The sequence below is a fragment of the Folsomia candida genome, unplaced genomic scaffold (assembly GCF_002217175.1).
Source record: "Folsomia candida strain VU population unplaced genomic scaffold, ASM221717v1 Fcan01_Sc003, whole genome shotgun sequence".
In the NCBI taxonomy this organism is placed as follows: domain Eukaryota; kingdom Metazoa; phylum Arthropoda; class Collembola; order Entomobryomorpha; family Isotomidae; genus Folsomia; species Folsomia candida.
In genome coordinates this window covers 2,776,067-2,800,478 of record NW_019091195.1, presented here as the reverse complement: position 1 = coordinate 2,800,478, position 24,412 = coordinate 2,776,067, and the positions used below count along the sequence as shown (strand labels likewise).

General features: G+C 36.2%; 7 protein-coding genes and 1 long non-coding RNA gene across 13 annotated transcripts; 3 read left to right on the top strand and 5 right to left on the bottom strand.

Annotated features, from left to right (window-relative positions):
- Positions 1-10,091, top strand: LOC110845807 (ATP-binding cassette sub-family A member 3). Of its 2 annotated transcripts, XM_035849821.1 has the most exons (34): positions 1-321; positions 400-1,088; positions 1,556-1,837; positions 2,427-2,530; positions 2,613-2,824; positions 2,895-3,048; positions 3,123-3,376; positions 3,462-3,572; positions 3,641-3,773; positions 3,864-3,936; positions 4,044-4,294; positions 4,378-4,409; positions 4,496-4,712; positions 4,799-4,852; positions 4,917-5,078; positions 5,171-5,335; positions 5,428-5,872; positions 5,945-6,194; positions 6,284-6,379; positions 6,460-6,612; positions 6,701-7,328; positions 7,393-7,629; positions 7,705-7,722; positions 7,939-8,197; positions 8,268-8,356; positions 8,426-8,555; positions 8,626-8,656; positions 8,724-8,863; positions 8,943-8,961; positions 9,040-9,191; positions 9,262-9,296; positions 9,370-9,509; positions 9,580-9,828; positions 9,913-10,091. In XM_035849821.1, exons 2-34 carry the CDS (start codon positions 1,003-1,005, stop codon positions 9,955-9,957), a joined length of 5,406 nt encoding a protein of 1,801 aa, XP_035705714.1. In that variant the 5' UTR covers positions 1-321; positions 400-1,002; the 3' UTR covers positions 9,958-10,091. The 2 variants fall into 2 exon arrangements, with proteins under 2 accessions (XP_035705714.1, XP_035705713.1); XM_035849820.1 differs by having other exon boundaries at positions 1-1,088.
- A 401-nt stretch (positions 10,092-10,492) lies between these two features.
- LOC118434785 lies at positions 10,493-11,439 on the bottom strand. Its single transcript, XM_035849025.1, has 3 exons — positions 11,422-11,439; positions 11,108-11,285; positions 10,493-11,036 (listed from the first exon to the last, which is right to left on the bottom strand). The coding sequence occupies exons 1-3, from the start codon at positions 11,437-11,439 to the stop codon at positions 10,504-10,506; spliced, it is 729 nt and encodes a 242-aa protein (XP_035704918.1). The 3' UTR covers positions 10,493-10,503.
- A 230-nt stretch (positions 11,440-11,669) lies between these two features.
- On the bottom strand, positions 11,670-12,597 carry LOC110845985 (60S ribosomal protein L12). The gene is made up of 4 exons (XM_022092560.2): positions 12,447-12,597; positions 12,290-12,363; positions 12,046-12,226; positions 11,670-11,950 (listed from the first exon to the last, which is right to left on the bottom strand). The coding sequence occupies exons 1-4, from the start codon at positions 12,481-12,483 to the stop codon at positions 11,745-11,747; spliced, it is 498 nt and encodes a 165-aa protein (XP_021948252.1). The 5' UTR covers positions 12,484-12,597; the 3' UTR covers positions 11,670-11,744.
- A 1,297-nt stretch (positions 12,598-13,894) lies between these two features.
- Positions 13,895-15,195, top strand: LOC118434840. The gene is made up of 3 exons (XM_035849222.1): positions 13,895-14,802; positions 14,868-15,026; positions 15,093-15,195. Exons 1-3 carry the CDS (start codon positions 14,014-14,016, stop codon positions 15,192-15,194), a joined length of 1,050 nt encoding a protein of 349 aa, XP_035705115.1. The 5' UTR covers positions 13,895-14,013; the 3' UTR covers position 15,195.
- Positions 15,191-17,106, bottom strand: LOC110846540 (alpha-tocopherol transfer protein-like). Of its 2 annotated transcripts, none has more exons than XM_022093327.2 (7): positions 16,629-17,106; positions 16,465-16,557; positions 16,291-16,382; positions 16,088-16,229; positions 15,825-16,015; positions 15,630-15,740; positions 15,191-15,556 (listed from the first exon to the last, which is right to left on the bottom strand). In XM_022093327.2, the coding sequence occupies exons 2-7, from the start codon at positions 16,517-16,519 to the stop codon at positions 15,359-15,361; spliced, it is 789 nt and encodes a 262-aa protein (XP_021949019.1). In that variant the 5' UTR covers positions 16,520-16,557; positions 16,629-17,106; the 3' UTR covers positions 15,191-15,358. The 2 variants fall into 2 exon arrangements, with proteins under 2 accessions (XP_021949019.1, XP_021949021.1); XM_022093329.2 differs by having other exon boundaries at positions 16,648-17,106.
- A 107-nt stretch (positions 17,107-17,213) lies between these two features.
- Positions 17,214-22,838, top strand: LOC110846122. Of its 3 annotated transcripts, XR_004834288.1 has the most exons (5): positions 17,214-17,228; positions 21,336-21,522; positions 21,664-21,849; positions 21,931-22,051; positions 22,183-22,838. It is a non-coding gene; the product is annotated as an uncharacterized LOC110846122 (long non-coding RNA). The 3 variants fall into 3 exon arrangements; XR_002547563.2 differs by lacking the exon at positions 17,214-17,228 and having other exon boundaries at positions 21,294-21,522; positions 21,667-21,849; XR_002547562.2 differs by lacking the exon at positions 17,214-17,228 and having other exon boundaries at positions 21,301-21,522.
- LOC110845805 (methyl farnesoate epoxidase) lies at positions 18,095-20,573 on the bottom strand. The gene is made up of 8 exons (XM_022092317.2): positions 20,290-20,573; positions 20,077-20,211; positions 19,426-19,967; positions 19,195-19,321; positions 18,940-19,120; positions 18,745-18,862; positions 18,524-18,665; positions 18,095-18,429 (listed from the first exon to the last, which is right to left on the bottom strand). Exons 1-8 carry the CDS (start codon positions 20,375-20,377, stop codon positions 18,248-18,250), a joined length of 1,515 nt encoding a protein of 504 aa, XP_021948009.1. The 5' UTR covers positions 20,378-20,573; the 3' UTR covers positions 18,095-18,247.
- LOC110846121 (failed axon connections homolog) lies at positions 22,772-24,306 on the bottom strand. Of its 2 annotated transcripts, none has more exons than XM_022092753.2 (6): positions 24,030-24,306; positions 23,823-23,955; positions 23,629-23,738; positions 23,468-23,557; positions 23,041-23,381; positions 22,772-22,968 (listed from the first exon to the last, which is right to left on the bottom strand). In XM_022092753.2, the coding sequence occupies exons 1-6, from the start codon at positions 24,185-24,187 to the stop codon at positions 22,886-22,888; spliced, it is 915 nt and encodes a 304-aa protein (XP_021948445.1). In that variant the 5' UTR covers positions 24,188-24,306; the 3' UTR covers positions 22,772-22,885. The 2 variants fall into 2 exon arrangements, with proteins under 2 accessions (XP_021948445.1, XP_021948446.1); XM_022092754.2 differs by having other exon boundaries at positions 23,635-23,738; positions 24,030-24,305.
- Positions 24,307-24,412: the final 106 nt, after the last annotated feature.

Sequence of the window (24,412 nt, the reverse complement as noted above, 5' to 3'; positions counted from 1 at the left end):
TATATCATGCATACGTGAACGTGAAATTGACACGATTCGCATAACAGTGACATTCATATTCACTTGTTACTTATTGTGTGTCGCAATTATTTAGATGAGTCATATCTGAGTTTGTAGAATGGTAAAATAAAGTAAAACGTGGTTCTGAGCTTACGCAATTAATTAAGAGATCTACATAAATATGTACAAGTAAGATTTCTGCAATTATTCTACGAACATAGTAACGACGAGGTTTAGTGCTCTGTTGTTCTCCGGGTTATTTTCATTTGCGAATTCCTATTTTCCATCGTCTTTAGGCAACTACTGAAGCAGTATGTAGTGGTCAGGTCATTTAATTAAATCCAGAATGTGGCATGTTTGTGTGTGGAGTGCTGAAAAAAACTATTTGCTCACCGACAGGTACTAAATAATTATGCTAACGGTTGGCACTGGATGCGATGTTCAGTGTCAGCTTAAAATGGAACTACAACACTTCTCCAAGACGCATTCAGTTGATAATTGGACAAACCACGACGACTTCACAATTCTGACTTGTCTCAAGTTCCTGCCTGAGATGGACAGCTTTTGCAATGAGCTTGGAACCTGATCCAGTTGTCATTTGCACTCATCTTTGAACAAATCAACCTAGATCATTAGGAGAAGACAAGATTCAAGATTTTTTCGTAAATATTTACGCATCAATAATTATTAACTGTTAGGACTTTTGGAATCAATAGACTGATTAAGTATAAGGAATCCTTATCCATTGGTCAGCAAGTAGTTGAAAGTGTTGCCGTATGTATAAAGATCTTAAGTACCATGAAAAGTTTGCTCCCAAAATTTTGCAATAGTTGTGATAAAGTTTTTAAATACATCAGTCAAGATACATAAGTAACTCTGTGATTACTACAACCGTTTTTTATTCGCTACGAATTAAACATAAATTTCCAGCGCTTGAAACCCACAACTTGCTCAAGTTATTTAATATTACTAACACGCAAACAATTATTTTGAATCATTAAAATGCCACTTAAAAGGATTCCCAACCCTTTCAAGCAAAGGTCCAAAAGTTGGACTATGGACCATGGACACGTGAACGGAGGATTTTTGTAAGTTACATGTTTTATCGTATTTAATCTCTAATACAATTCATTAGTTTTACACTAGTTGATATTTTACCACAATAATTTTATTTTACTGTTGAGGCGAACTTCCTTAATTGCAATTTTTTACCTTGTCTGTATCTACACCATTAATTAAACCTCTGCTTAATGAAAGGGAAACTGATGCATGAGGAAAGAAATACCCGCATAAAAAATGTGAAATAAATGTGAATTTTTCCCTTGTTTTTTTAATCTATCTAAAGTGCAAATCTATTTCCAACACCATTATATTGAGTCTGTCTTGCTCAAATAAGCAATCAAATTGCGAGTTTAATGAGTCGTTAATTTTCTGCCATGTACTCGTGAACTCCATTCGACACCCTCTAGACAGCCATCAGCTCTTCCTTTTTAGTCTGACCATGCTTGATTGTAAATCTGCAGAAATTTATTTGCTCATTTAATTTTAATCGCAGGAATGACAAGGATGGTACGAACAATGGCTCACGGTCATCATCAGCATCATCCCAGTCACAAGATGCGTCCAATTGGGATAAGTTCAAGCTGCTGCTGTGGAAAAACTACAAAATCCAGATTCGGCACAAGCTTCAAACTTCGTTTGAAATATTGCTTCCAATCATGTTCACAATCCTTATGGTCGTCATGAGATGCATTATTGAGTCAAAAGTTGTACAGGAACCGACGACATTTCCAGCGTTCAGAGTTGACGAAGTTTCATACACGGCCAAATATTGCTGGCAAGTTTTTCTTGATATGATTTTTAGGCCATAACGACAAACGAATTTTCCTGAAACGTATTCTTAAATATTCAAGATTATCTTGACGTATTATTAAAATAATTCTGAACCAAATAATGCAATGCGAGTTTGAGTCATTAACAATGCCCTTCGACTTTGGCATTGTTGGACGGAGATTAGGCCGTGTCTAATCCTAAGCGTAGGCTTTGTCTCCATCTTCAAATCATGAAACCCGAGACAGATCAGAAATATATTTAGTACCTGTGACATTCAATTTTGTCATGGTTCATGTCTTGATCTTGAGCTACGCAGCGTCACGGCCATTTGCTATTTTAAATCATTTGGCCTGGTACATAAATTAGAGAATTATACTTTGTTAGTTATTATGTATGTAAAACGAATGGCCATCCTAATCTATTATTAGCATAAACTACGTATTGCAACTGCAAGAAGTTTTAAGAAACTTTGTTTGGCACATGTGCCATGTACATATGTACGTGCGTACATGCACATATACGCTTTTACAGATCTGACAGATCTTTTACAGATATTTATATGCCTAGTAATTTTAAATGTAATTGTTTTGCAGCAATGAAATCTTTTACTCTCCAAATAACTCTGTGGTTGACGAGCTTATGGATCGAATTCGCACCAGCTTCTTTAATAATTCAGAGTTCGACACTCCAATCACGTGTAATAATAAGAATAATTTTTTGGATTTTTTGGTGTGTTAATAATAATCATAATACTAATAATTTAATGTCTTACGTTACAGTTACGGGGTTTGCGACCGAAAATGAGCTTGTAGATAAATATTTGCTCAGCACGTCCCCAACAATCGGCAATATCAATCGATCACATGAAACGGTAAAATCTGATGGACCGGATCTTTTTGGCGAAAACGCCGAATCGTCGCCTATTTTGGCTGGAATTGTGTTTACGAATGATTTTCCTGATGATGGAAGTAATTTTCCAACCGATATTCAGGTGCAAATGGATTTTAATGATTCATGTTTGAAGTGGCACGCTGACATACATCGTAATATTTTTGGTACAGTACAAACTACGGTTTCCGGCAATTCCTCGAGCAAGTTCTGACCTGATCGGAGATCGCTTTGGCATAAAGAAGATTTGGTTTTCCGAAATACTGTACCCACTTGTTCAATTATTGGGACCAAGACAGCCTGGAGACAAGACTGGAGGTGTCCCAGGTCAGTTTAGTAGTTAACATTAATCTTAAAAATCTGTGCTACAATAATTTTGTGCATGTTTAAATATTTCTTAGGATATTACGAGGAAGGATTTCTTTACTTGCAATATGCAATAGAGACAACGCTTGTTAAACTGATGTCCAAAAACGATTCCCTGTTGGACTCTTATGACATCAAACTGCAACGATTCCCATATCCGCCACATATCAACGACAAGTTCATATACATTCTCCAGGGGATATTACCACTCACTTTAATTTTATCGTTCTTATTTTCGACTATCAATATAACCAAGTTGGTTTTAGTGGAAAAAGAAACGAGGCTGAAAGTAAGTGTGAAATATTTGAAATTCATAGTTAATTTTATTTGAGGTGTTTTTAATGTGAAAATACTTCATTAATGATGACAATTAGGAATATATGAAAACAATGGGACTGCCTAATTGGTTGCACTGGACAAGCTTTTTTACCAAACATTTTTTATTTTTGGCCATAAGCACGTTAATCATCACCATCCTTCTCAAGGTTTGACACAGTATGCAAGAAAGCTATTTAGTGTCAGGTGTGACATATTTGCGGAATTACTGTTACAGATTCGAGCAACTGAATCACAAGTTCTGGGAGTCTTGCCAAAAAGTGACCCTACCTTGATTTATGCCGCACTAATGACGCACATTTTTCAACTCGTATGCTTCTCATTCTTCGTTTCGACATTGTTTAAAACTGGTAGGTAAAATTACAGATGAATAAAAAAATTAATATTTCTGTAATACTGGAGTCCATTCTATTAAAAAAATGCGATTTGAATATTTTTAGCTAATTCGGCCGCCATCGTAGCAGCGATTTTGTGGTTCATCTTCTTCATTCCATTTACATTTTTACAGCCAAGGTGAGCCGAGTTAATTTTGCCTATTAACTGAAATACTGTTCGCCCATGTGGCCATGTTGTTTATAAAATTAATTATGCATAAATAAATATATAATTGGGCGTTGCAGATACAATAAAATTGATCGGCTTGGCAAAATCGGCTGGAGCTTTGGAACAAATATAGGCCTGTGTTTCTGCTGTCAATTGATATGCATGTTTGAAGGGACAGGGGTGGGTGTCCACTGGAACACTATTTTTGAGGGTGCGACCCCCGATGACCCTTTCTGCGTTTTTGACTGCATGATGATCATGGTTGTGAATGGATTCTTCTATTTTGGGCTCACGATTTACGTTGAAGCAGTTTTCCCAGGCGAATATGGTATGAGCGATCCTTTTTATTTCATTTAACCAATACGATACAGAGGTATATTTAATTGGATGTCTTTTTCTTTGCATTCTTAGGCATCGCACTTCCGTGGTACTTTCCCTTCACGGTAGGATGCAATCCTAGTAACAGCTAGCTTTAATGATAAGCACCGTATGATCATGATACTTATGTATTTTTCTTGGTTTGTGGTAGAAATGGTACTGGACTGGAGACCTTCGCAGTCCTGATGCTAGTACCTTTCAAGAACTGGATTTAATAAGTAAACGTGGATTGAATAAGAGCGAATACTTTGAAGTAATTGCCACCAAGTCAAAACCAGGAATTGAAATAAAAGGCTTGACAAAACAGTATGGCGACAAAGTGGCTGTTAAAAACCTGAGCTTAAACATGTATAAGGATGAAATTTTTGGTGCGTGTTAATACTCTGCATACCCGAATTTTTAAATTAGGACAAGCTACATATAGCTAAAATGTACTTTTTCTCAATTTGTGTAGTACTACTCGGCCATAATTCTGCCGGAAAGTCAACAGCCATGCATATACTTGCTGGTTAGTATTGTGCCAATTTATTTTTCAATAGATAACAACGGCTAAAAATATTTTTATTTAACAGGAATATTTCCTCCCACAAGCGGAACTGCTCTGATTGATGGGGTTGACATTTGCACAGATATGAAAGCTGTTAGACGTAGTTTAGGATTGTGTCCTCAATCAAATATTTTATTTTCTGAGCTAACTGTGAAAGAACATCTTCGATTCTATTCAGTTTTAAAAGGTAAACCAGTAAATTGTACAAAATAATTTTGCTATAACTGAAGCTATGATATCAATTAATATGTATCTAATTAATCTTGTGCCCGTTGAAAGGAGTCCACAAATCCCAAGTGAATTCAGAAGTGAGACGGATGATAAAAGCGATTGGCCTAGAAGATAAGGAAAATGTTGTCTCTTCTGCTCTAAGTGGGGGCATGAAACGCCGCCTTTCTGTCGGGATTGCATTTGTGGGGGGGTCGACTTGTATTCTGCTAGATGGTACATAATGTATATGAATCGAAAGAGTAAAGTCAGGACAATGTGTGCCCCTTGGCTTCCTGTACAGATTTCTAATAATAATTTCTCTACAGAGCCCAGCTCGGGACTTGATGCGGGTGCTCGTCGGTCCATTTGGGATCTAATTCAAAGGGAGAAAAAAGGTCGAACAGTCCTTCTCACAACGCATTATCTCGACGAGGCTGATGTGTTGGGCGATAAATTGGCAATAATGGCTGAAGGAGAGCTCCAATGTTATGGAACGTCCCTATTTCTCAAAAAGAAATATGGCTGCGGTTACCACTTAGTAATTGTGAAGGATCCCAGGTGCAATGTGGCAAAAATTACGGAAATTTTACGCTCAAAGTTGGATGATGTTGAAGAAGAACAAAACGTGGGGGCCGAGCTGAGTTACGCCCTTCCTGACAACATGTCCCATTTATTTGCCGATGTGTTTGAAGGGCTGGAGAACAGGAAGGTTGAACTTGGAATCGACTCGTATGGCTGTTCCATCACGACAATGGAAGAAGTGTTTATGAGGTTTGCATAAGAAACAATTATAGAACCTTGTCAAGGTGTGGAATGATTTTTTTTTACTTTTGAACACTATAGAGTTGGACAACTTCATGATAAACAAGAATCAGACAACAATTTATCGAATGGAAAGCAATCAGATGTGCGATTAAATGTGGACGTTACTTTCTTAAATGGGTCAAAAATGAGCATGAACCCTCAGAGTCAAGACAAATTCAACGACATGCCTCATAATACAGGACGCACACTTTTGGTTCAACAGTTTTGGGCCATGATATGCAAAAAAATCATCTTCACTTGGAGAAAAATCGGACTTCTTATGGCCCAGGTACTTTTATTTTTTTAATAAAACCCACTGGGTTTAAATTTCAATTTAGCGATAAGAAAATAAATATAAATGTGCCTTTACTGTTCCAGATTGCTATCTGCGTCGTGTACCCATCATTAGTGCTCTTAATTATGACCACCGTTCCCGGATTGTATGATCCGGGACCTCGTCTTGTAGTCCTTGAGGTGCGTATTGACGAAATATTTGGCATATGAACATTGCTCGCATAATTTCAATAATTGGTTATGATTTTATATTTTTTCAGGATTATGAAAATTTTGGGAAAACAGTAACAACACTGCACTGTCCAAGCCATAGTCCTGTCTGTCAAGGGTACAACAAATATTTGCAGGGTCGTAATAACATTGTTCAAGAGGTTCCAAATAATTCGACGGCTGAAGATTACATTTTAAAAATGGTGATTAACTAAATATCAAATTAGCTTTTATTTAGTACATATAATGTCGTCCGTAATTTTATAACCAATCAATACTTTTATTTTGAAGGCAACTAAGGATGTTTCTTACGTAAATTTTAAATATTTTGCTGCCCTCGAAGAAAATTCCACCGCAGAGAAAACGGAACTCGTCGGCCTTTTCAACAATCAACCCCTTCACACGCCTCCACTGGCTCTCAATTTAATCACAAATGGAATATTAACCTCTTTTGCGGAAGATAACTCTTCATCTCAAATCCAAGTCACAAATCATCCATTTGGTTACGGTCCAAGTTTTGAAGAGTTAGGGTCGTATTTTACTGTTGGATTCCAAGTGGGGCTCCATTTTTCACTAGCCTTAGGTTTCTTGGTGGCCGTATATGCAATTTTTCCCATCAAAGAACAAGCCATGCGATCCAAGCATTTACAATTCATATCCGGAGTAAACTTTATTGTTTTCTGGATTTCAAACCTTCTCGTGGATTTGGTCTTGTACTTTCTCCCATGTTTAGCCTTGCATTTAATTCTCATCGGATTTCAAGTTCAAGACTTTTACAGTGTTACTGTTCAATTTTATCTGCTACTTTTGTTTTACTGTTATGCATTTGCGGTACTTCCGATGATGTACTTGAGCTCACTCTTCTTCAGAGTTCCGTCCTCTGGGTTGGTGGGGATGGCCGTTTTAAACGTGTTATCAGGTATTACCTTGAGCTTAACAGTTCTTAAATGTGAAATAATACATACGATGTGCATCATTTTCAGGATATGCAACTTTATTCGTTGGAAACATTGTTAGCCATCCTGAATTGGACAAAGATTCATTGGCCACAACACTCCACAGAATTTTTTTGATTGTTCCTACGTACTCGTTGGGCAAAGGCATTACCCAAATTTCAATAAATTACCAAGTTGGTCAAGCATGCAAAATCGAGTTTTTGGATGTCCTCTGTGAAAGTCAGCCGGACCGCAAATCATTTTTAAACTGGTGTTGCAACAAATGTAGGTTCAAACTTCAAGTCGATCGCTTAATTATTGCGTTGTCAATGAATAATTAAATTGATCTTAATTTTTCAGTGAAACCGGATTATTTAGGTGAGCACTAATGAGACTAGTATTATGTAATTGCATTCCGTAAAGAGTGCAGACGAAATCCACCCTCGTCTCAGATTCTAGAGCCATTTTGCACTTTCACCAATTTGGTGAAAGCCTGAGGGTGCACCTCTTGGAGGCGCTCCAATTACACCCCTATAATAGAAATTATTATATATTATTATACTTTCTATATAATAATTTTGTTTGACGGTTAAGACTGGGAGGAACTTGGAATTGGCAGGAATCTTGTGTACCTCACCGTGTTTGGAATTATTTGCTGGACTATTTTGCTGGTTATCGACTCTGGCATACTTTCTAACACATTTGGAAAATTTAAAAGAAAAGTAGAACACATTGGAGTGAAACGGTCGGTACCCATGATTGGGAAAGAAGACGAAGATGTCAAAAATGAGAGGATTCGCATTGACAATTCAAACCTAGAGTTTCTATCGTCCACTGATAATCTCATAATACGGTAAGAATGCCAAAGCTTTTCAATTTGGTGGTAATTTGCTTCAAATTATATTTCGGTTTCTCCTCAATAGCGATCTTTCGAAAACATATGGCAATGACACACTTGCCGTCGACAGGATCAGTTTGGGTGTCAAGAAAGGAGAATGCTTTGGTCTTCTCGGTAAATTTACATGCATTGCATTGATAAAGTGTCGATAAAGGGCTAATAACCGAATTCACATGCATAAAGGCGCAAACGGAGCAGGGAAGACATCCACATTTCAAATGCTGACAGGGGAACTGCCCATCAGCAGTGGGGACGCTTATGTATATGGTCATTGCATTCGCACCAGTCTCCAAAAAGCTCATCGAAATATGGGGTATTAAGTAAACTATGTATTAAGTATTATAACTAAATAATACTAATTGAAACGTCTTTTTAACCTGCAGATATTGTCCCCAGTTCGACTCTCTGATTGAGGTAAATTGGAGGAATGGTTTCTTTGAACTAATTAGTTAATTAAGCATAATTTGGATATTTAATATAGGAAATGACTGGACGAGAAACGCTCTGGATGTATGCTCGACTCAGGGGAATCCCGGAAGCATGCATTCATCAAACTACCGTTAAATTAGCAGAAGATCTATTATTTACAAAATTTTTGGATCGAATTGTTAAAACCTACAGGTATGTATCAGTTTCTCTTGACATTTAGATATTCGCAAAAAGTAATTACATATTAAATGTGCTTCTACTTTTTTATTAGTGGTGGAAACAAACGTAAAGTAAGCCAAATTGTAAATTAAACCAACAAATAGAGAACTTTTTAAAAATTCTTCATTTTATGTGTGAATTATTTTCAGCTCTCAACTGCAATTGCTTTAATTGGAAATCCTCCCATTTTGTTTCTTGACGAATTTACGTCGGGGATTGATGCCGTAGCCAGACGTCATTTGTGGGATTGTATTTCAAAAATAAGAGACAGCGGAACATCCGTTGTTTTGACATCTCACAGGTACACCCCACATGTATATATTGCTTTCTGAATCCACGTTTCATACTTTGTAAATTCTGAAATCCATTAGCATGGAAGAGACAGAGTTCCTGTGTACTCGATTAGGTAAATTATATCTCGATTAAGAAAGCTACATCTTATAGGAAACAAGTTATAAATTAGTGACATGAAATTTCAGCAATTATGGTGAATGGTCGATTTCGTTGTTGTGGATCTCCTCAGCAGCTAAAAAGCAAATTTGGTGAAGGTTACACCCTTATTGCTCAAACAAAGATAGATGATGACACTGATGAAGTGATCGAAGATAGCACCAGCACGGTAAGTAGCACCAACATGCAAAAAATTATGCTCTGTAGGTTAATGTATATTATCGAACTAAATAATCCAGAAACGTCGGAGAAAACCCAGCGGTTACAACAATTCGCTGGAGCCGTGGGGTTCCAAGCTGGCTAACTTACGATCCTTCATTGAGACATCCCTCCCTGGCTCAACCCTTGAAGATATTCATCAAGGCTTTGTACATTACAGGGTTCGAAATGACCAGGGCGTCACCTGGTCACAAATGTTCAAAGTGATGGAAATTGCCAAGGAGAAATTTCAAGTCCAGTACAATATCGGACAAACAAGTTTAGAGCAGGTAGGTAATCGCGAGCAGGTAGTCAACGTATAATAAATTTAGTAAATTGATCTGGTAAACTATACACTGCTTTCACTCGAACAGGTTTTCCTCAACTTTATTCGTGCACAACATAACTCAGAGGAATAAAGTATCACCCACACCCGCCGTTATTATCTAAATATTTAAGAGTTTTATACGTGTCAATGCAACTTTATATAGTGTCCTATGTTCCTTAATTACCTACTCCATATGCAATAAATTGAAACATTCTAAAACCGGAATGTATATGCTCATGTAGTCGTGAATTTTTTCAAGGCTTTCTACGTGAATATGTAGGCTCTTTACATGTAGCATTAATTATTGACACCACTGATCACTAACTTATGAATCGTTTAACAAGCCGAAGATCTAAAGAAAACTTCTGCCCTTACATTTGCAGCGGAAGCAAAAGGAATAAATCTTAATTAATTACCGACAGTGATCTTGAAATACATGAGTATTAAGTATTATTATTATGCAGTGAATGAATAAAATAAGCTTGAGACGTTGATATCACCAGATTTTTGCGACTCCTGATAGTTATTGTTGCTGACTTTATCAAAATTTACAACTGGTGATGTCTGATTTGCAGAGCTGGGAATCAATCCGGATCAATCAATGTGTTTAAATGGCCAATCCCAATCCCCAATCCCTCTATTCTTTAACATTGGGTAATCCCGATTGATTCCCAGCTCTGCTGATTTGTGGGTAAAGATGACTTAAATCATCTAAAGAGGGGCAAGGTTTGGTAGTAGTTGAAATGTCAGAGGATGTTAGAAGAATATTGTTGATTAATCCAGATTCCTCTTGGAAGTTTGAACATGCTGAAAAAACTTCATTTTGCAACCAATTTTGAATCTCATTTTCTGGAATTGGGGGTTGTTGAAGAGAAGATGGAAAATCATACACGTTGGTAGCTTCTGAACCGAGGGGGATGGATTGACTGACTGCATTTCCCATTATGGGCTGAGAATCTGTGCAACAAATTTGCACTTGATGATGATTTTCTCCAAGTTTCTCCCTTGCTTCTCTAAAAATGCTAGAAGCTACTTCCTCAAGTCCTTGGTCAATCTGTCGCTTTTCCTCAAGTGTTGGATAAACATTATGTTCTTCGTTTTCAGAATTGAAGTCCCACGTCGAGCCAGTGATGTCTCCTTTTCGGACACTGATGAGAAATTTCACAGCTCCTACAAAAATTTGTACTATCAAGCATTATGAATATTAATTTGCTGTTGGTTTCGCTCGATATTGTACGTACGGTAAATAGCAAGTCGTTTGACAGGACAAATATCCTCCACTATTCGGAATAGCTTCCTCGCTTGTAAGAAATCTCTTCTAATGTATTGCTTACAGAGTTTCTTGGCCACTTCCTTAAAACCTTTGATCGCTGCAGCGGACGAGTCAGTAACTCGATTGTTGGAAAACTGCACAGCGTCCTAAGTAATGCCATGTTGTCATAAGTAAGTAATGGCATAAGTCATGATAAAATAAGTATATCAATTTTAGTTGTTTTCAGCGTACAAAGAAAATGTCATTGTTGAACGGAATTGTGCATCTGGTCAGAGCACGTACTGCATGTGCTGGATTCATTTGGGTTCCTTGTGGATTTTTACTAGCACGTCAATTAATCAATTATGCAAATACTAGATATAATGGAGGTGTTTCATATACGGGACATATTTATGATTTGTAATTTACAAGGAATAATAGCTGCAAAAAAGTTCAAAATTTGAAAACAAATTGGGACTATTTTGTCCTAAATCAATTTACATAATATACCCATAAGTTTCCACACAAGCGCTGTAAGTACGTCCATTGGCCATTTTTTAAAACTTTGTAAACTTCCCTTTATTGCTTCATTAGTAAAAGAAATTACATAACGATGTAAGTTTTTTTTAGTTATCTGGAACATCCTTCTCGCCACTATTGACAGCATCAATGAGGTCATGAGGGAGTTCACCGTCGATCGTGCATCCTACGGATTGTGCCGTTCCCAAAACTTCTTTGACCGTTCCTTTCAGCGTCTTTGCCATCGATCGTGGTCGCATAGCTCTGGAAATGGTGATGATGTCGTTCCATGTGATATTTCCGTTGTGTTTCACTAATAAAAATCAGTCGGATAAGTGAAGGTGGTCCTATTTATGAAGTGGTCGTACTGTCGTACATATCTTGCGCATAAATGTTAATTAGGCATACCATGCTTCACTTTCTTTCTGTCCCTGGATGGTTCTTTAAGCGCTCTAATAATCATGGAGGCTGCAGAAGGGACAACAGAAATTGTAGCCTGACGGTTTTGAATTGCCAGTCGTACTGTGATTTTCAGTCCTTTCCACTCCGTCGTGGCTTTGGCAATGTCATCCCCAACTTTCTTTGGGGACTGTAAAATATTCAAGTAAATTATGCTTCATTGCATAATTTCCGACCTTTTTTTAATGCTCACCAAACCGAGTGGACCAATTTTTGGAGCCAGTGATGAAGTTGCACCTACTTCTCCACCAACACATCTCAAATGGACTGCAATATGCAATTTGGAACTTAATTGTCGTTCAAGCTAGTAGGCGTCAAATAAGCATATGCATTGCTAAATGAACACTTACCAACTTTTAATTCAGCGGGATCGAATTTTGGACCCATTTCGAATAATTATTTTTAAAAGCAATATTTATTAATGCGATAAAGTTTCAACTACAGCAAAGACTGCAAAAGAAGTGTGCGTTCCGCATAACCAATACATACATACATATGTATGAATCCTTAATTGTATGTGAGCAGACTGTTTCAAACTGTAAGAGATTTGACTCTATTTTTAGAAACCACGTTTCCGGTGGGGTGGTAGAAAGTCTGTTCAAAACCAAGCTCGTTCACAGAATTCAAACTTTTCTTACGAGCTGGCAGTCATGTCTCTGTTTTTCACTTTTTGCAGCATATAAAGCCATAAGCACAGATTTAAAATAAATATTGTGACATGATTTTATAAAAGTTTAGACACCTCAAGTTATTGGCCTACAATTAATTTTTAGCCGTTGACCTCTATGGGTCAAATACTTGCCCGATCTTACTAATCTTACGAAATTACTCGTTTGCTTTCACTAATGCTTACAAAATCTATTGGATGCATTTTTGGAGAGTTATCGCAAGTCAAAAGTGACGCAATTACATGTGCATCACCACTGACAAAATATTTGATACGTTGAAGTAATCGAATGTGTACTATGATATGACTAGGACATGATCACCGAATTTTATGTGTCGGTCTGTAAAAATCCATTGATCAACCCGACCAATGGCTAATAAACATGCACGTTCTCGTATCTATCGGTGAAATATCTAACAATCAACATTTTCCCGAGATGACCATTTCATAGAACAAATTTGACAAATATGTACCATCTGCACGTAAGCATTAAGCTAACAAGGGTTTTCAATTAGTGTTTGTTTAGTTAATAAATCTTTCTAAATGGATTCCAGATATTGTAATTTATTTATTGCGTCTAATAGTTCTAGAATAAGTGAGCAATTTTTTCGAGTGTCAACCATCTTTTTTTGGTGATCCAATTTTAGGTAACTTTAAAAAATGGGAAAGGCGGATAAAAGTAAAGTTATCGACCCTTCTGGAAAAGTGACCGTGATTCGACGAGAAGAGCGCTACCCCCGCAGTACTGAACTCTTAATGCGCAACGGGTTTCCAATAATTCTTCTCAACATGGTTTTTGGTTTGCTACCAACGACACTGTTTGGAAGTCGATTGAAATATTACCGTTGTTCTGTAGCCCAAGCTTATGCATTTGTGTTTGGAGTATGCATGATATTTTTGAGCTTCATCTTCCTTCCTCTCTCAATCACGACTGGATTTTTGGATAATCCAAGAAAAGGGGCGACTGAAACCGCAGTCTTAATCCTGAGCAAGGTCACCCACGTGCTGGGTTTTCTACTCATCCTTATCCGGGGGTACTTTGTCTCGAGAAAAATGCCTGTGGTGTGGGGGCAAATGGCAAAACTGATGCACATTTCCGTGGTGGACCTGCATGGAAAGAGATATCATGGTCTCAAGAAATTAACCAGGTTCTTACATTAACGCTTCCCGTACATATTTTCTAAAAACGTCAAAAGATTAATGTCATTTTTAGGTTCACGCAATACGCGGTCTTAACCTATGTTCTGGCCATGATTATCAACGAATTAAACATATTTATGCAAGAATTGGACAAAATGATGCCTCAATTTTACATCTACTACAATTTGCAAATCGTAGAGGTTACAAGATTTAATTACTTGTGCATCAGCTTTGGCTACATCATGTGGAAACTTTGCAGCTATAGTCACATCCTGGTCAGTATCCTTGCTGGCTTTATAATTGTAGCTGTGACCGTTTGTCTTCGAGCTGGGAATGACCATTTACTCGGAATTTTTGAAGATGACCAAAATCTACTTCTTATTAAACAACGAAAAAAGATTACAGTGTTGAAGGAATTTGAGGAACATGCAAATCGCGATGAAAATGTTTTGAAAGCTCTGAATCAAGTGAAAGACATTCACGTCGTGGCTGAAAATGTGTTAGGTTCAGTCAGTAAAATATACGGAGTTTCGCTAATTATTGAAGTTTTGATTTTGATTGCAAATCTACTTGTGGATGTTTTCTACATTTTGGTCCCAATTATCACCAACGCCCCCAGCGACTCTGACGATGACGGGTCCAACGTGCATTCATCTATGCGTTCAGTAATTTCGCAAAGGAATAATTCCACAAGATTTATCTCCCAAAATTTTTTCAAAAACTATATAAATGAGAATGGTGACATGCCCGACGAGTTTCCTATCGAGGACCAACCCAACCTAAATCTATCCCTTGAACCATTTCTTGACGGCTACTTTATAACCCTGTTGGGAGAGGCTTTTATTCATTCGTACTTTTTCTACAAACTCTGTTGCAGAACTACCGAAATGGTGAACGAAGTAAGACAATAATTAATGAAGATATTTAACTTGCTGATTACAATTTAATTTTATGAAATATGTAGGCGAAAGAACCATTGCAAATTTTAAAAACGGTTCCCTATACACAATTCTCGCAAAAAGTGCAGCATCAAATTTCCATCTTGAAGAGAGATTTAGCGACTAACACGATTACATTGACGGCTGCAAACTATTTTCAAATCAACAAGTTCACACTGACTTCCGTAAGACGATTTATCAATTATGTAAATAGTGTCTAAAATTATGAAATTATTATGCGTCAATAATAGGTGACAAGTGCTTTAACAACATACATCGTCGTGCTACTCCAGTTCAGCCAGCAAGAACAAGGAAAGGATTCAACCGGAAATTCAACCAGAACTTATACTTAAATTTTGGACGTACAAGATTGTTTTATTTTTTAATTTCTTGTAAATACTTAAAAGGATAATTATGAGCGTACCAAATCCTCCCGTATTATGCACGGACAAATTTACTTTTAATCGCTCACTGAATAATACTATTTACTTACACGTTTGAAGATCATTGTCAGTAATTAAGATTTATTTCTTTTGCTTCCGTTGCATATAAGGGCGGACGTTGTCTTGAAATATTCGTCTCGGCTCATCAAGCGATTCATGAGTTCGTGATCTATGGCGTCATCATCGTGTAGTAAGCCTCCCAGTGACTTGGGAAGACATTCTTTAGGTATACTCTCATACAGGGCGGACATATCTTTCCCATAAATAGTTACCTGATCACAGTTAGATTTAATATTCAGAATATTTTTACAGTCTAATTTCAAACGGAAAGTTACGGAAAGTTACCCTATTGTGTAGTTTCGTTGGGATGAAGGCGTAAGCTAATTTGTTTAAAATAAAGAAAGGTGTGCTCGGATTGACGGCATGCGCTTTTTTAAATCTTGCTGGAAATCCACCCTAAATAAAATTATTAATTAATTATAATTTCCTTTTAATAAATACGAAATATGAGACGACATGCTCCAAGATTTCAAAATAAACCTTTATGCGAAATATCCGTTTAAGTTCTGGGAGTCCCAAAGTCATACAATGGCTGAATCCCAGTCCTTTCAAATCGTGGATGAATGTAACTCCATTTTTCTGGGTGTCCACACAGTTCAGCATTTCTTCCAGTATCAAAGTGCATGCTATAAATACGTCGTCTGCATTTTGGAATTTTGTGTTCCACAAATCTATACACACGGATTGATTCCTGATAAAATCGTTGGGTTATGCATGTCGAAGATCAGAAATACATTACATACATGTTCGAAAGTAGAATATTTGTCGTCCATCGGAATCCCGATGTTTGAGTACATTTACCATTCCACTTTCTAACGTGCTTTTCACAGCGCTAGGATAAAATGTGGTAGGAAAGCCTTTTCTCATTTCAACATAGTTTTTTAGCTAAATTAAAACATTATTACAATTACAGTAATTATAAACAAATTTCAATATGCTCACTTACTGACTGAAATGCCTGGTCCACTTTGAAATCTTTAGCTCGAAGGAATCTCATAAGAAACTCTTCCTCCTCCGAGCAACATAAATCAGGATCATCTTTAAGAAATTGAACACAAAATACGTAAATAATTTTGTACCAAAAATTGAAAATATTTCTCAATACATTTTTACAACTAACCTTGAATTAGATCTCGCAACAATTGCAGACAACTTTGTTCCTTCAGCGAATTCATGTAGATATGGGTCTTGTAGGTTTATTGGTAAATGCGCACTAATGGCCACGTACAATATGTAATGAATAGCATGGACCAATTTTCAAGATTAGTTTATATGGGTATGTACTTCAATTCAGAATACGAACTTGCAAGAGGTAACTCCGGTCAAAGGGTAAGGTTTTGTCCGGTTAATGTAAAGCACGAGAGTTTTTACTAAAAATCACGTACATATGATGTACATACGCCTGCAATCTGTTATTCTCCATTAGATATGTATATCATTTATTTGTTATAAAGTATTTTCTCATTAAACGTAAAGTGTTTCCCTATTTCAGTCTCACTACATTCATCACACACCATGTACATGTTTTTCTGTACGATTGTGTATATCAGTAGTGTTTTATTTGTCCAAATATGTGAATGAAAAAAGGTTTGTCGCAAATTATTTCACTATGATAAAAATGATACAATGTATGCGAATATATGTATGCAATGCGTAACTGTTCGATAAAGGTAAAACTTGACACTTGTGAAGAGTTTTAATTCAAATGCTTGTGCAACTGATACATATGTTGCATGATGACTATGTAACAGGGAGTGGACATCCAAACTTTCCAACGACTATGATAATACTGTTTGTGATTTAAGACAAAAACTTGACCAGTGCTTTGTGTAGTGTTCAAGGTAGTTGACAGACTGATACTATGCTGTAAGGATGAGCCAGTTGGTAATATATATTCACTCATTAACACAAATATCTATACAAATAAAAAGTTGCATGCAAGAATATATCAACTCGAGAAGTCAAAGTTAACTAAGGAAAAATAATATTACGTATGAATGATGATGGCATGATTACAAGAGTAGATGTTTCTACAGATGTATTTGCATACCTACATACATGCTAAATATGTGTGCAAATTGAAAAGCTCGGAACGTGTTCGTGAAATTTATGAAAGCCCTTGAGGATTTAGTCAAGTTTGTAATCCCGAGAGCTATAACTTGGATATTTCCTTTACCATTTTGTTTAACAAAGTATCGAAAATTTTTAGGTGACATTTTTTCCTACAAAGCGGTGCGATCCTTTAATAATATTGAGAAATTTTGAGAAATTCTTTCCGGATGGGAAGATTCTTGAAGGGTAGTTTTTGGTTAGTCCTCAGTACTTTATATAAAATTGATACACATGCATAAATTCTAGTACAATCAGTGCTGATATTGATAAAGTCGTATATATATTCCCATTTTCAATCAAACATTGTAGTAACAAACGATTTAACTATTTATCAGAATACTTCAATTCGAATTGATAAATGTTTACGCTGTGTTTGCATGAGCATATAAATACTTATATGTAAGCAAAATCTCGTACAGTGGGTCGATAAAAGACCTTGCTAAAAATATGAACATATTATATAGGTAGACCATCTACATGTATGTCACACAAAATTAAGATGTGCTGTATGTCCAGCTAAATATTTCTCAAATAAATAAATGTAAGCTTCCAGACAGCATATTTATGTATTACTTTTAGCTGCAATCTGGATGATTCAGCAAAAACAAGACTGCTTTGCAATTTTATCACATTTTTTACATTCAACAAACTGCGACTTCGACACAAAGTGTACTTTATTTAATTCTATCTATAACCTCGGTATCTTATTACTGGTACATTAAATAAATACGTAAATTGATAATTAAATTCAGTCATGACCATACTTTATGCAAAACTATAGTTTTCAAAATTCATTGTCGTTTCGTCATAAGCATTGAGAATTCATAAGGACAAGAAGTTATCCCAATGTGCATGGCCTCTTTAGGTTTTGGTTCTCCAGGGACGGTGCTCAGTTTGTATTTGTTAATGAAATGCATTGCCATTAAGAATGCTGTCACATCTGCGAATAATTCCCCAGGACAGCTTCGTTTTCCTATTTACAAATATATAAATATACCCATTTTACAGTACAGGAACACTTTCTGATAAGTCATATTGAATGAATTATTCAAGGGCACAGTACATACCCACGCTAAATGGAATAACAAGTTTTTCGTTGACCAAAGATCCATTTGCATCAATAAATCTCTCTGGGTTAAAACTCAAAGGATCTTGAAAAATACCAGGATTGTTGAAGAGAGAATTCATGTCCGCCATAATAATGGAGTTCTACGTAGTAACATGTATCGCTAGTCAATTATATAGAGTTCTCGTGTTAAGCTCCTATTTATTTCTGCGTCATACTTACCTTTTTTATTCGAAAATTTTTGTAATCAAAATCAGTTATAGCCCTTCTTGGGAGAAGATGTTGCGTGATTTTCGCGACGCGATGTACTTCCAGCATCACGGCTTGTGCATAGACCATTCTAAATGCATGGTCCGAGAAAAAATACCTCAATACGATAAAATTTATCAGATAATAGTAGTATTTAGTGATGATCACCTATTTTTATCATGGTATGTAATTTCATGTCCATCTGGAATAGTATCCTGCAGCTCGCGGAACAACTTTTCTTGGACATTTGGGTAAAGAATCATGAATAGAAAGAATGCTTCTAAGTATGAAGCAGTAGTGTTGCTAGAGGCTTGGAAAAGATCGGCAAACAGAATGTCATGGCTCAAATCTAGAATGTTGAGACGTTACACCTTCAAATCTGTAATAACAAATGCCTTATGCAATATTTATAATTTTATCTACCTGTGAAAATTCCAGAATTGATTTTTAACTTAGATTCTTCTTTCATTTGCAGTACAAATTTTTCCGTCAATGAGTCAGCTTGTACCCCACTTTTGGACATTTTATCTTTAGCTACTGCCAGTAATTTCTACAAATATCAAGCAGAAATCTTTCTAATTTAACTGTGACCCAAAATTATGGAAATATTGATAAATTTCCATCATCGTAGTTCAATGATAGATAAAAACTCACTCTTGATTCCTTTTGCATGGTTTCTCTGCAACTTAATTGAACATTTCTACCCGTCCATTCTGGGAAAATAAATCTAATTTGAGGAATGTACATAGCTAAAGCCGCTCCCACAGTTCCCGTAATTCCACTGGCTTTCTCCATCAACGATGTTTGTTGGTTCATTTCAAGCAATGTCTCATTTTCAATTTTTGTGTCGTATCCAGCCATCATTTTGTACATGACACGGCTAACGGGGACGAGAAAAGTTTGACTTACTGGTAAAATTATTTTGCAAGGATCCTTTTCCCTTTCCTCCAAATTATCCAAAAAATTGTCAATCTCATTATTCACAGAGGCTTCCAGAAGGTGCGATTTTCCAAAGCCGAAATCACGTAAATTTCGAACAATCCATTTCCTACTCTTATCCCACATTTCACCGTTTCCAAAGAGCATGCCAATATTTTGACCGAAATTTCTGTCAATCATTATCCCACTGAGATCACGACCAAACGACTCTTCTTTGCTAAGCACAGTGTTAACTGCATCATATGATGCTAGAACAACTAGAAATAGACAAATTCATAATTTTAGTTAATATGTATGTAAATAGGCATAAATATTAACTTGCATAAAGTAAAATACAAGACCTTGATTGATCATAATGTTACTTACCCATTTCATCAAAGGGAAGCTTGAGACGATAAATCTCTCCATATTTCTCGGCAAAGTGAGTGAAAGGATAAGTGTACGTTTGAAATGCAGACATCATTTGCACAATGTTGCCTAAAATTGGAAATGCAACGGGACCTAGACATCCATATTCGAATTTTTATTTTTATTTTTTCTAGAAAAATAAGCTTGGAATAGATAATCGAAATATCACACCTGGCAGTTCTCGCTTATCCTTCCTAGACAATTGCATGAAAAGAAAAGCAAGTGTCACTGCTACAAATCCGAACCACAGAGAAATCATTTTAGAAATTTACCATGTAAATATATCAACTCAAATCGAATAAAGTATGCAAAATTGCAAAATTTAATTTATGCAAATGAAGGAAGGTGAAGGTATTCTGAATCTGAACCCATTCGACTTGACAATGGTCATTCCTTTTTCATGATCTTGCATAACTGAAAATTGTGTAATATCTGCCAAAATAAATACTAACAATTATATACTTATATTATTAGTTGCGTTTGTTAAGTGTTACATGCTCCATTCAACAACTTATTTTCAGGTTTCAACACGCATTTCATTGGATGCTTAACTCTTGGATAAATTGATCCGTGAAACAACCATAAAAAAACTTTATATCGTTCTGCGCTGTCCTGCGTTGCATTGCGAGATCATCACCACCAGATTATTTATCCTCTTAAATAATACCTACATATGCAGTATACATGTATGTATGCACATATGCACATATCTCAACAGAAAAAAGTACTTCTGCACGTGTCAAACCTTGATCGAGGTCAAAGAATTTTTTAGCAGTACAATAGAATGAAGAGATGAATATCTGGAATGACCAAAGTGGTTGCATGTTTGATAAGTTTTTTCCAGGGGAATACGGAGATGTCTCAATTTGACAGTCATCTTTTGATAAAAAAAATGATTCAATTCAGTTGTAAAAGAAATGCAATGTAATTATGATAATTGCAAACCACGCAAATCTGAATCATTATGTAAATGCAGTTTGCAGAAAGAAAGCACTAAAGGCTTAAATGATTTTTATACTGCTTACATATATTAAAATTCATGTTTTTCAAGAAACTTTTGACTATTAAACTGTATGCATGATACGCTTACATTTTGTATTCTTTTCATAAGTACTCTACACAAAAATTCATGGCTGTGGATATTCTGTGGGTCTGGGGTGCTATATACTTTAACGACATTTACGTACATAATTATTTGGTCGATATGATATCTGCAGCGACAACAAGAAAAACGATGACCAAGGAAGGAAGAGCATCCATTCACCCCATCGCAATATGCAACCCGGAGAAAAATTTCTGCCAAAACTTTCCTGATCATTCTTCAGAACCGTGAATTCTATGTACGTGACAAGCTGCAAAGGTCAGTATTTCCAGGTGGTCGGCAACACCGGAAGTGACAGACACGTAAGTACCAAAAAATTATGAAATCGAGATACAAAATAATTATATTGTTGTCCAGCCTCTAAGGAAAATATCACAGACAGAAAGTCTAATTTGAGTTTCGGCTTAATTATATTACCCTGACTAATTCTGAATAATTTCCAGAAGGACGAGAAAATTTGAGAATTTGATTACGTGATGGTAGGCAGGTGCACTACTGACAGGCTCACCACTGGAACCTGCAGTGCAAAACTTTAATTTAGGTGACAAGGGAGACTTAACCGTCTCTCAACTGCTTTACCATTATTGGCCACGTCGAATACACATTTTATCAGTTTGTCAAGAAGAGTGGTAAGTTTTATATTTTTTTTCACTAGATTAATAAGTTTCATTATTTTGATTCAATTAAATGGTTTAATATTGAATGCGCAGAATCTTCTGGGTTGGACGAAATCTTCGCCATAAAGACCAAACCATGGTGCTGGGACCCACTCTTCGCAAGATCTTGCCATACATCAATTTTGCAGTTGCAACTTCTGCCCTTGGGTTTCAGGTTTGTCAAATAGCTTAATAGTTAGAAAATTGATGTATCGAGTTAAGTCATGAACGCTGTCATTGCTGGCACAGTTTTGCCTTCTTTATTCGGACCTTTAACTAAAAGAGCTGACCTTTATGTCAATATAGTACTTCGTGCTGTACCCTTGGCATAAGGAACTCGACAAGGACTTCCGAGAACTGAGAGAAGAACAAAATTTAACGTTGGAAGAATATCACAAAAAGAAACTTCAACGGCTAGAAGAAATAGAATGCAATATTGTACGGCTGGAAGCTCATCACAATCGAATTGCTGACGCGCAGCAAAAATTAGGTGAGCGAATTTGTAGTACGGATAATTTAGCACTGGCGTCAAAGTAGTCGGGTTATTTTTGTGTGTTTATCGGCTTTAATAATTTCAGTTTTATTCACTTGTGATGTCTCAGAATAACAAATCAAATTGTTATATATATAGCATCATTCATTATGTACTCATAGTATTAAATAGCTAGTTCTAAATATCGCATTTTTGGCCCTTGTGAAAGTGACTGCTAACGAAAAACACTGTCAGATTTTACAAATTAAGTATATTATAGAAATGTCTACGTCGTTCAACTGTTTATAGTCCTTACGAAGTCACTGCATAGGTCATGAGTCTTGAACTATTGGTTATCGATTGACATGTCAAACTAACCTTGCAGGCAAGCTTATTTATTTAATATATTTAAGATAGAATACATAAAATTGTAGGGCATTTATTATCAACCAAAATCAGTCCTAATAAATTAAAACTTGATTTATTCTTAGATGTGAACAAAGTATTGTCAAAATAATTTAGCATCTTCAAAGATTTTTACGGTTTGGCCAAATTATCATCCCAATCCGGCCAGTACAATTCCTTCATGCGGTTCGTATATTCCACAAGATTTGGACACTCTTTATGAAACGAAAGAATTTATAAGCACAGAAAATATTATGCTCTTTAAGACAATATATTATGTTCCTTACTATCGAAAGCATCATGGAATGGGGCTCCAGGGGAGGAATACAAGGCCTGCGCCAACAAACCAAATATGGCAGCGTCATCCTCAGAAGGTAAATCTCCAAGAATGAATTTCTTATTGCCAAGGATCTTGGACAGAGCAAAGGTGGACTCGTTCATAGTTGAAACAATTTCTTCGTACGAATGTCGCCCAGTTCCTTGAGCCCACGCGAGGCCCCTCATCTTGGAAACGACTCCTCGCCACAAAAATTCCCTCATAATCCAATTATACTTCTTGAAAAGAGGTTTGTACATTGCTTTCAAAACTTTTTGGTCACAATATGAAAATCGCCAAACGACGCCTCCCCTGACCGAACAGAACATAATATAATTCTTCATTTTCTGCAATATTATCACATTTTTATACGAATACCACAAACCATAAGAACTTACCAGTACATATGCTCATCAATCATAATCCTTGTTGCTCTTCCATAAGCTCGCTCAGTTTCATTATAGTTGCCAAGTTTTACCTCAAATTTTCTAAGATTTAATAATATTTATGTTTAAACCATTCAAATCCTTGACATATCTGCAGACATTAATATACGTACTCGTACTTGTTCAAAGTTTCAATAATTAGCTGTGAGTCCGCAATGTGTTTCCCGTTTAATGTTATCCAGGGCGTCTTGGCTTTCTTGCCGAATGGAAATTCACCATCAAACTAGATTCAAAATCAACGATACCAGTTACACGACATATGCATGCACGTTGAATTGCAAGAACCTTAATTCCCACTTGTTCTGACCTTATACGGAATTTTTGCCATTCGAAGATAGGTCTCCAGCTTCAATGCGAAGGGTGAAATGCAAGGTGTCAAAACTCCACGAGGAGTTGTATGTAAAATGACCACATCTTTGGGAGAAGTACTCCATTTTGCTCTAGATATTTGCAAAGTTATCACTAATTAAAAATTTTCATACATGATAACAAATGTATAATCAAAGAAAATTACTTGATTCCTCGTCTTGCCTTGTGAACAAAGTACAATGGAAGAAGTTTCAACAGTACGAACACACAAATTGTAGAAAATAGTAAAATGTCGAAGCAATCAATGAGCATTTCGTGTACATTTTCCCGTATGAAACGATTTAACCCAAGTCCACCACCCATTTTAAGAAAATTACCAAATATTCGGACCTGGAATTAATTAATTCGCAAAAATGATACAGCAAGCTGAGATGCGATGACACCACTTGGACTTTAATACATATTTACATGCTTGTGTACGTAAATACATATGCATTTACACATCATGCATGTATATCTAACAAAAAAACATGCGATGTATGTATAACCGGTCAGTTTCTGTCAAGGTTGTCCTATTGTGTGAAAGTA

What these genes read in the sequence shown, in the direction of transcription:
- LOC110845807 (XM_035849821.1), top strand. Translation starts at nt 1,003, where the DNA reads ATGCCACTTAAAAGGATTCCCAACCCTTTCAAGCAAAGGTCCAAAAGT. An exon ending in GTTCGACACTCCAATCACGT is followed by an intron (nt 2,531 to 2,612) that starts GTAATAATAAGA and finishes CTTACGTTACAG; the next exon opens with TTACGGGGTTTGCGACCGAA. An exon ending in AGTTTTCCCAGGCGAATATG is followed by an intron (nt 4,295 to 4,377) that starts GTATGAGCGATC and finishes TTGCATTCTTAG; the next exon opens with GCATCGCACTTCCGTGGTAC.
- LOC118434785 (XM_035849025.1), bottom strand. An exon ending in CAAACGACTTGCTATTTACC is followed by an intron (nt 11,037 to 11,107) that starts GTACGTACAATA and finishes AAATTTTTGTAG; the next exon opens with GAGCTGTGAAATTTCTCATC.
- LOC110845985 (XM_022092560.2), bottom strand. Translation starts at nt 12,483, where the DNA reads ATGGGTCCAAAATTCGATCCCGCTGAATTAAAAGTTG. An exon ending in TCCCGCTGAATTAAAAGTTG is followed by an intron (nt 12,364 to 12,446) that starts GTAAGTGTTCAT and finishes TGCATATTGCAG; the next exon opens with TCCATTTGAGATGTGTTGGT. An exon ending in AAATTGGTCCACTCGGTTTG is followed by an intron (nt 12,227 to 12,289) that starts GTGAGCATTAAA and finishes AATATTTTACAG; the next exon opens with TCCCCAAAGAAAGTTGGGGA.
- LOC118434840 (XM_035849222.1), top strand. Translation starts at nt 14,014, where the DNA reads ATGATTATCAACGAATTAAACATATTTATGCAAGAATTGGACAAAATG. An exon ending in CTACCGAAATGGTGAACGAA is followed by an intron (nt 14,803 to 14,867) that starts GTAAGACAATAA and finishes TGAAATATGTAG; the next exon opens with GCGAAAGAACCATTGCAAAT. An exon ending in ACAAGTTCACACTGACTTCC is followed by an intron (nt 15,027 to 15,092) that starts GTAAGACGATTT and finishes CGTCAATAATAG; the next exon opens with GTGACAAGTGCTTTAACAAC.
- LOC110846540 (XM_022093327.2), bottom strand. Translation starts at nt 16,519, where the DNA reads ATGAATTCGCTGAAGGAACAAAGTTGTCTGCAATTGTTGCGAGATCTA. An exon ending in TGGACCAGGCATTTCAGTCA is followed by an intron (nt 16,230 to 16,290) that starts GTAAGTGAGCAT and finishes GTTTTAATTTAG; the next exon opens with CTAAAAAACTATGTTGAAAT. An exon ending in CAACGAAACTACACAATAGG is followed by an intron (nt 15,557 to 15,629) that starts GTAACTTTCCGT and finishes AACTGTGATCAG; the next exon opens with GTAACTATTTATGGGAAAGA.
- LOC110845805 (XM_022092317.2), bottom strand. Translation starts at nt 20,377, where the DNA reads ATGATTTCTCTGTGGTTCGGATTTGTAGCAGTGACACTTGCTTTTCTT. An exon ending in ACATACCATGATAAAAATAG is followed by an intron (nt 18,863 to 18,939) that starts GTGATCATCACT and finishes CCATGCATTTAG; the next exon opens with AATGGTCTATGCACAAGCCG. An exon ending in AAAATTTTCGAATAAAAAAG is followed by an intron (nt 18,666 to 18,744) that starts GTAAGTATGACG and finishes GTTACTACGTAG; the next exon opens with AACTCCATTATTATGGCGGA.
- LOC110846121 (XM_022092753.2), bottom strand. Translation starts at nt 24,187, where the DNA reads ATGGGTGGTGGACTTGGGTTAAATCGTTTCATACGGGAAAATGTACAC. An exon ending in GAAACTTTGAACAAGTACGA is followed by an intron (nt 23,558 to 23,628) that starts GTACGTATATTA and finishes ATTAAATCTTAG; the next exon opens with AAAATTTGAGGTAAAACTTG. An exon ending in ATTCCATGATGCTTTCGATA is followed by an intron (nt 22,969 to 23,040) that starts GTAAGGAACATA and finishes CGTTTCATAAAG; the next exon opens with AGTGTCCAAATCTTGTGGAA.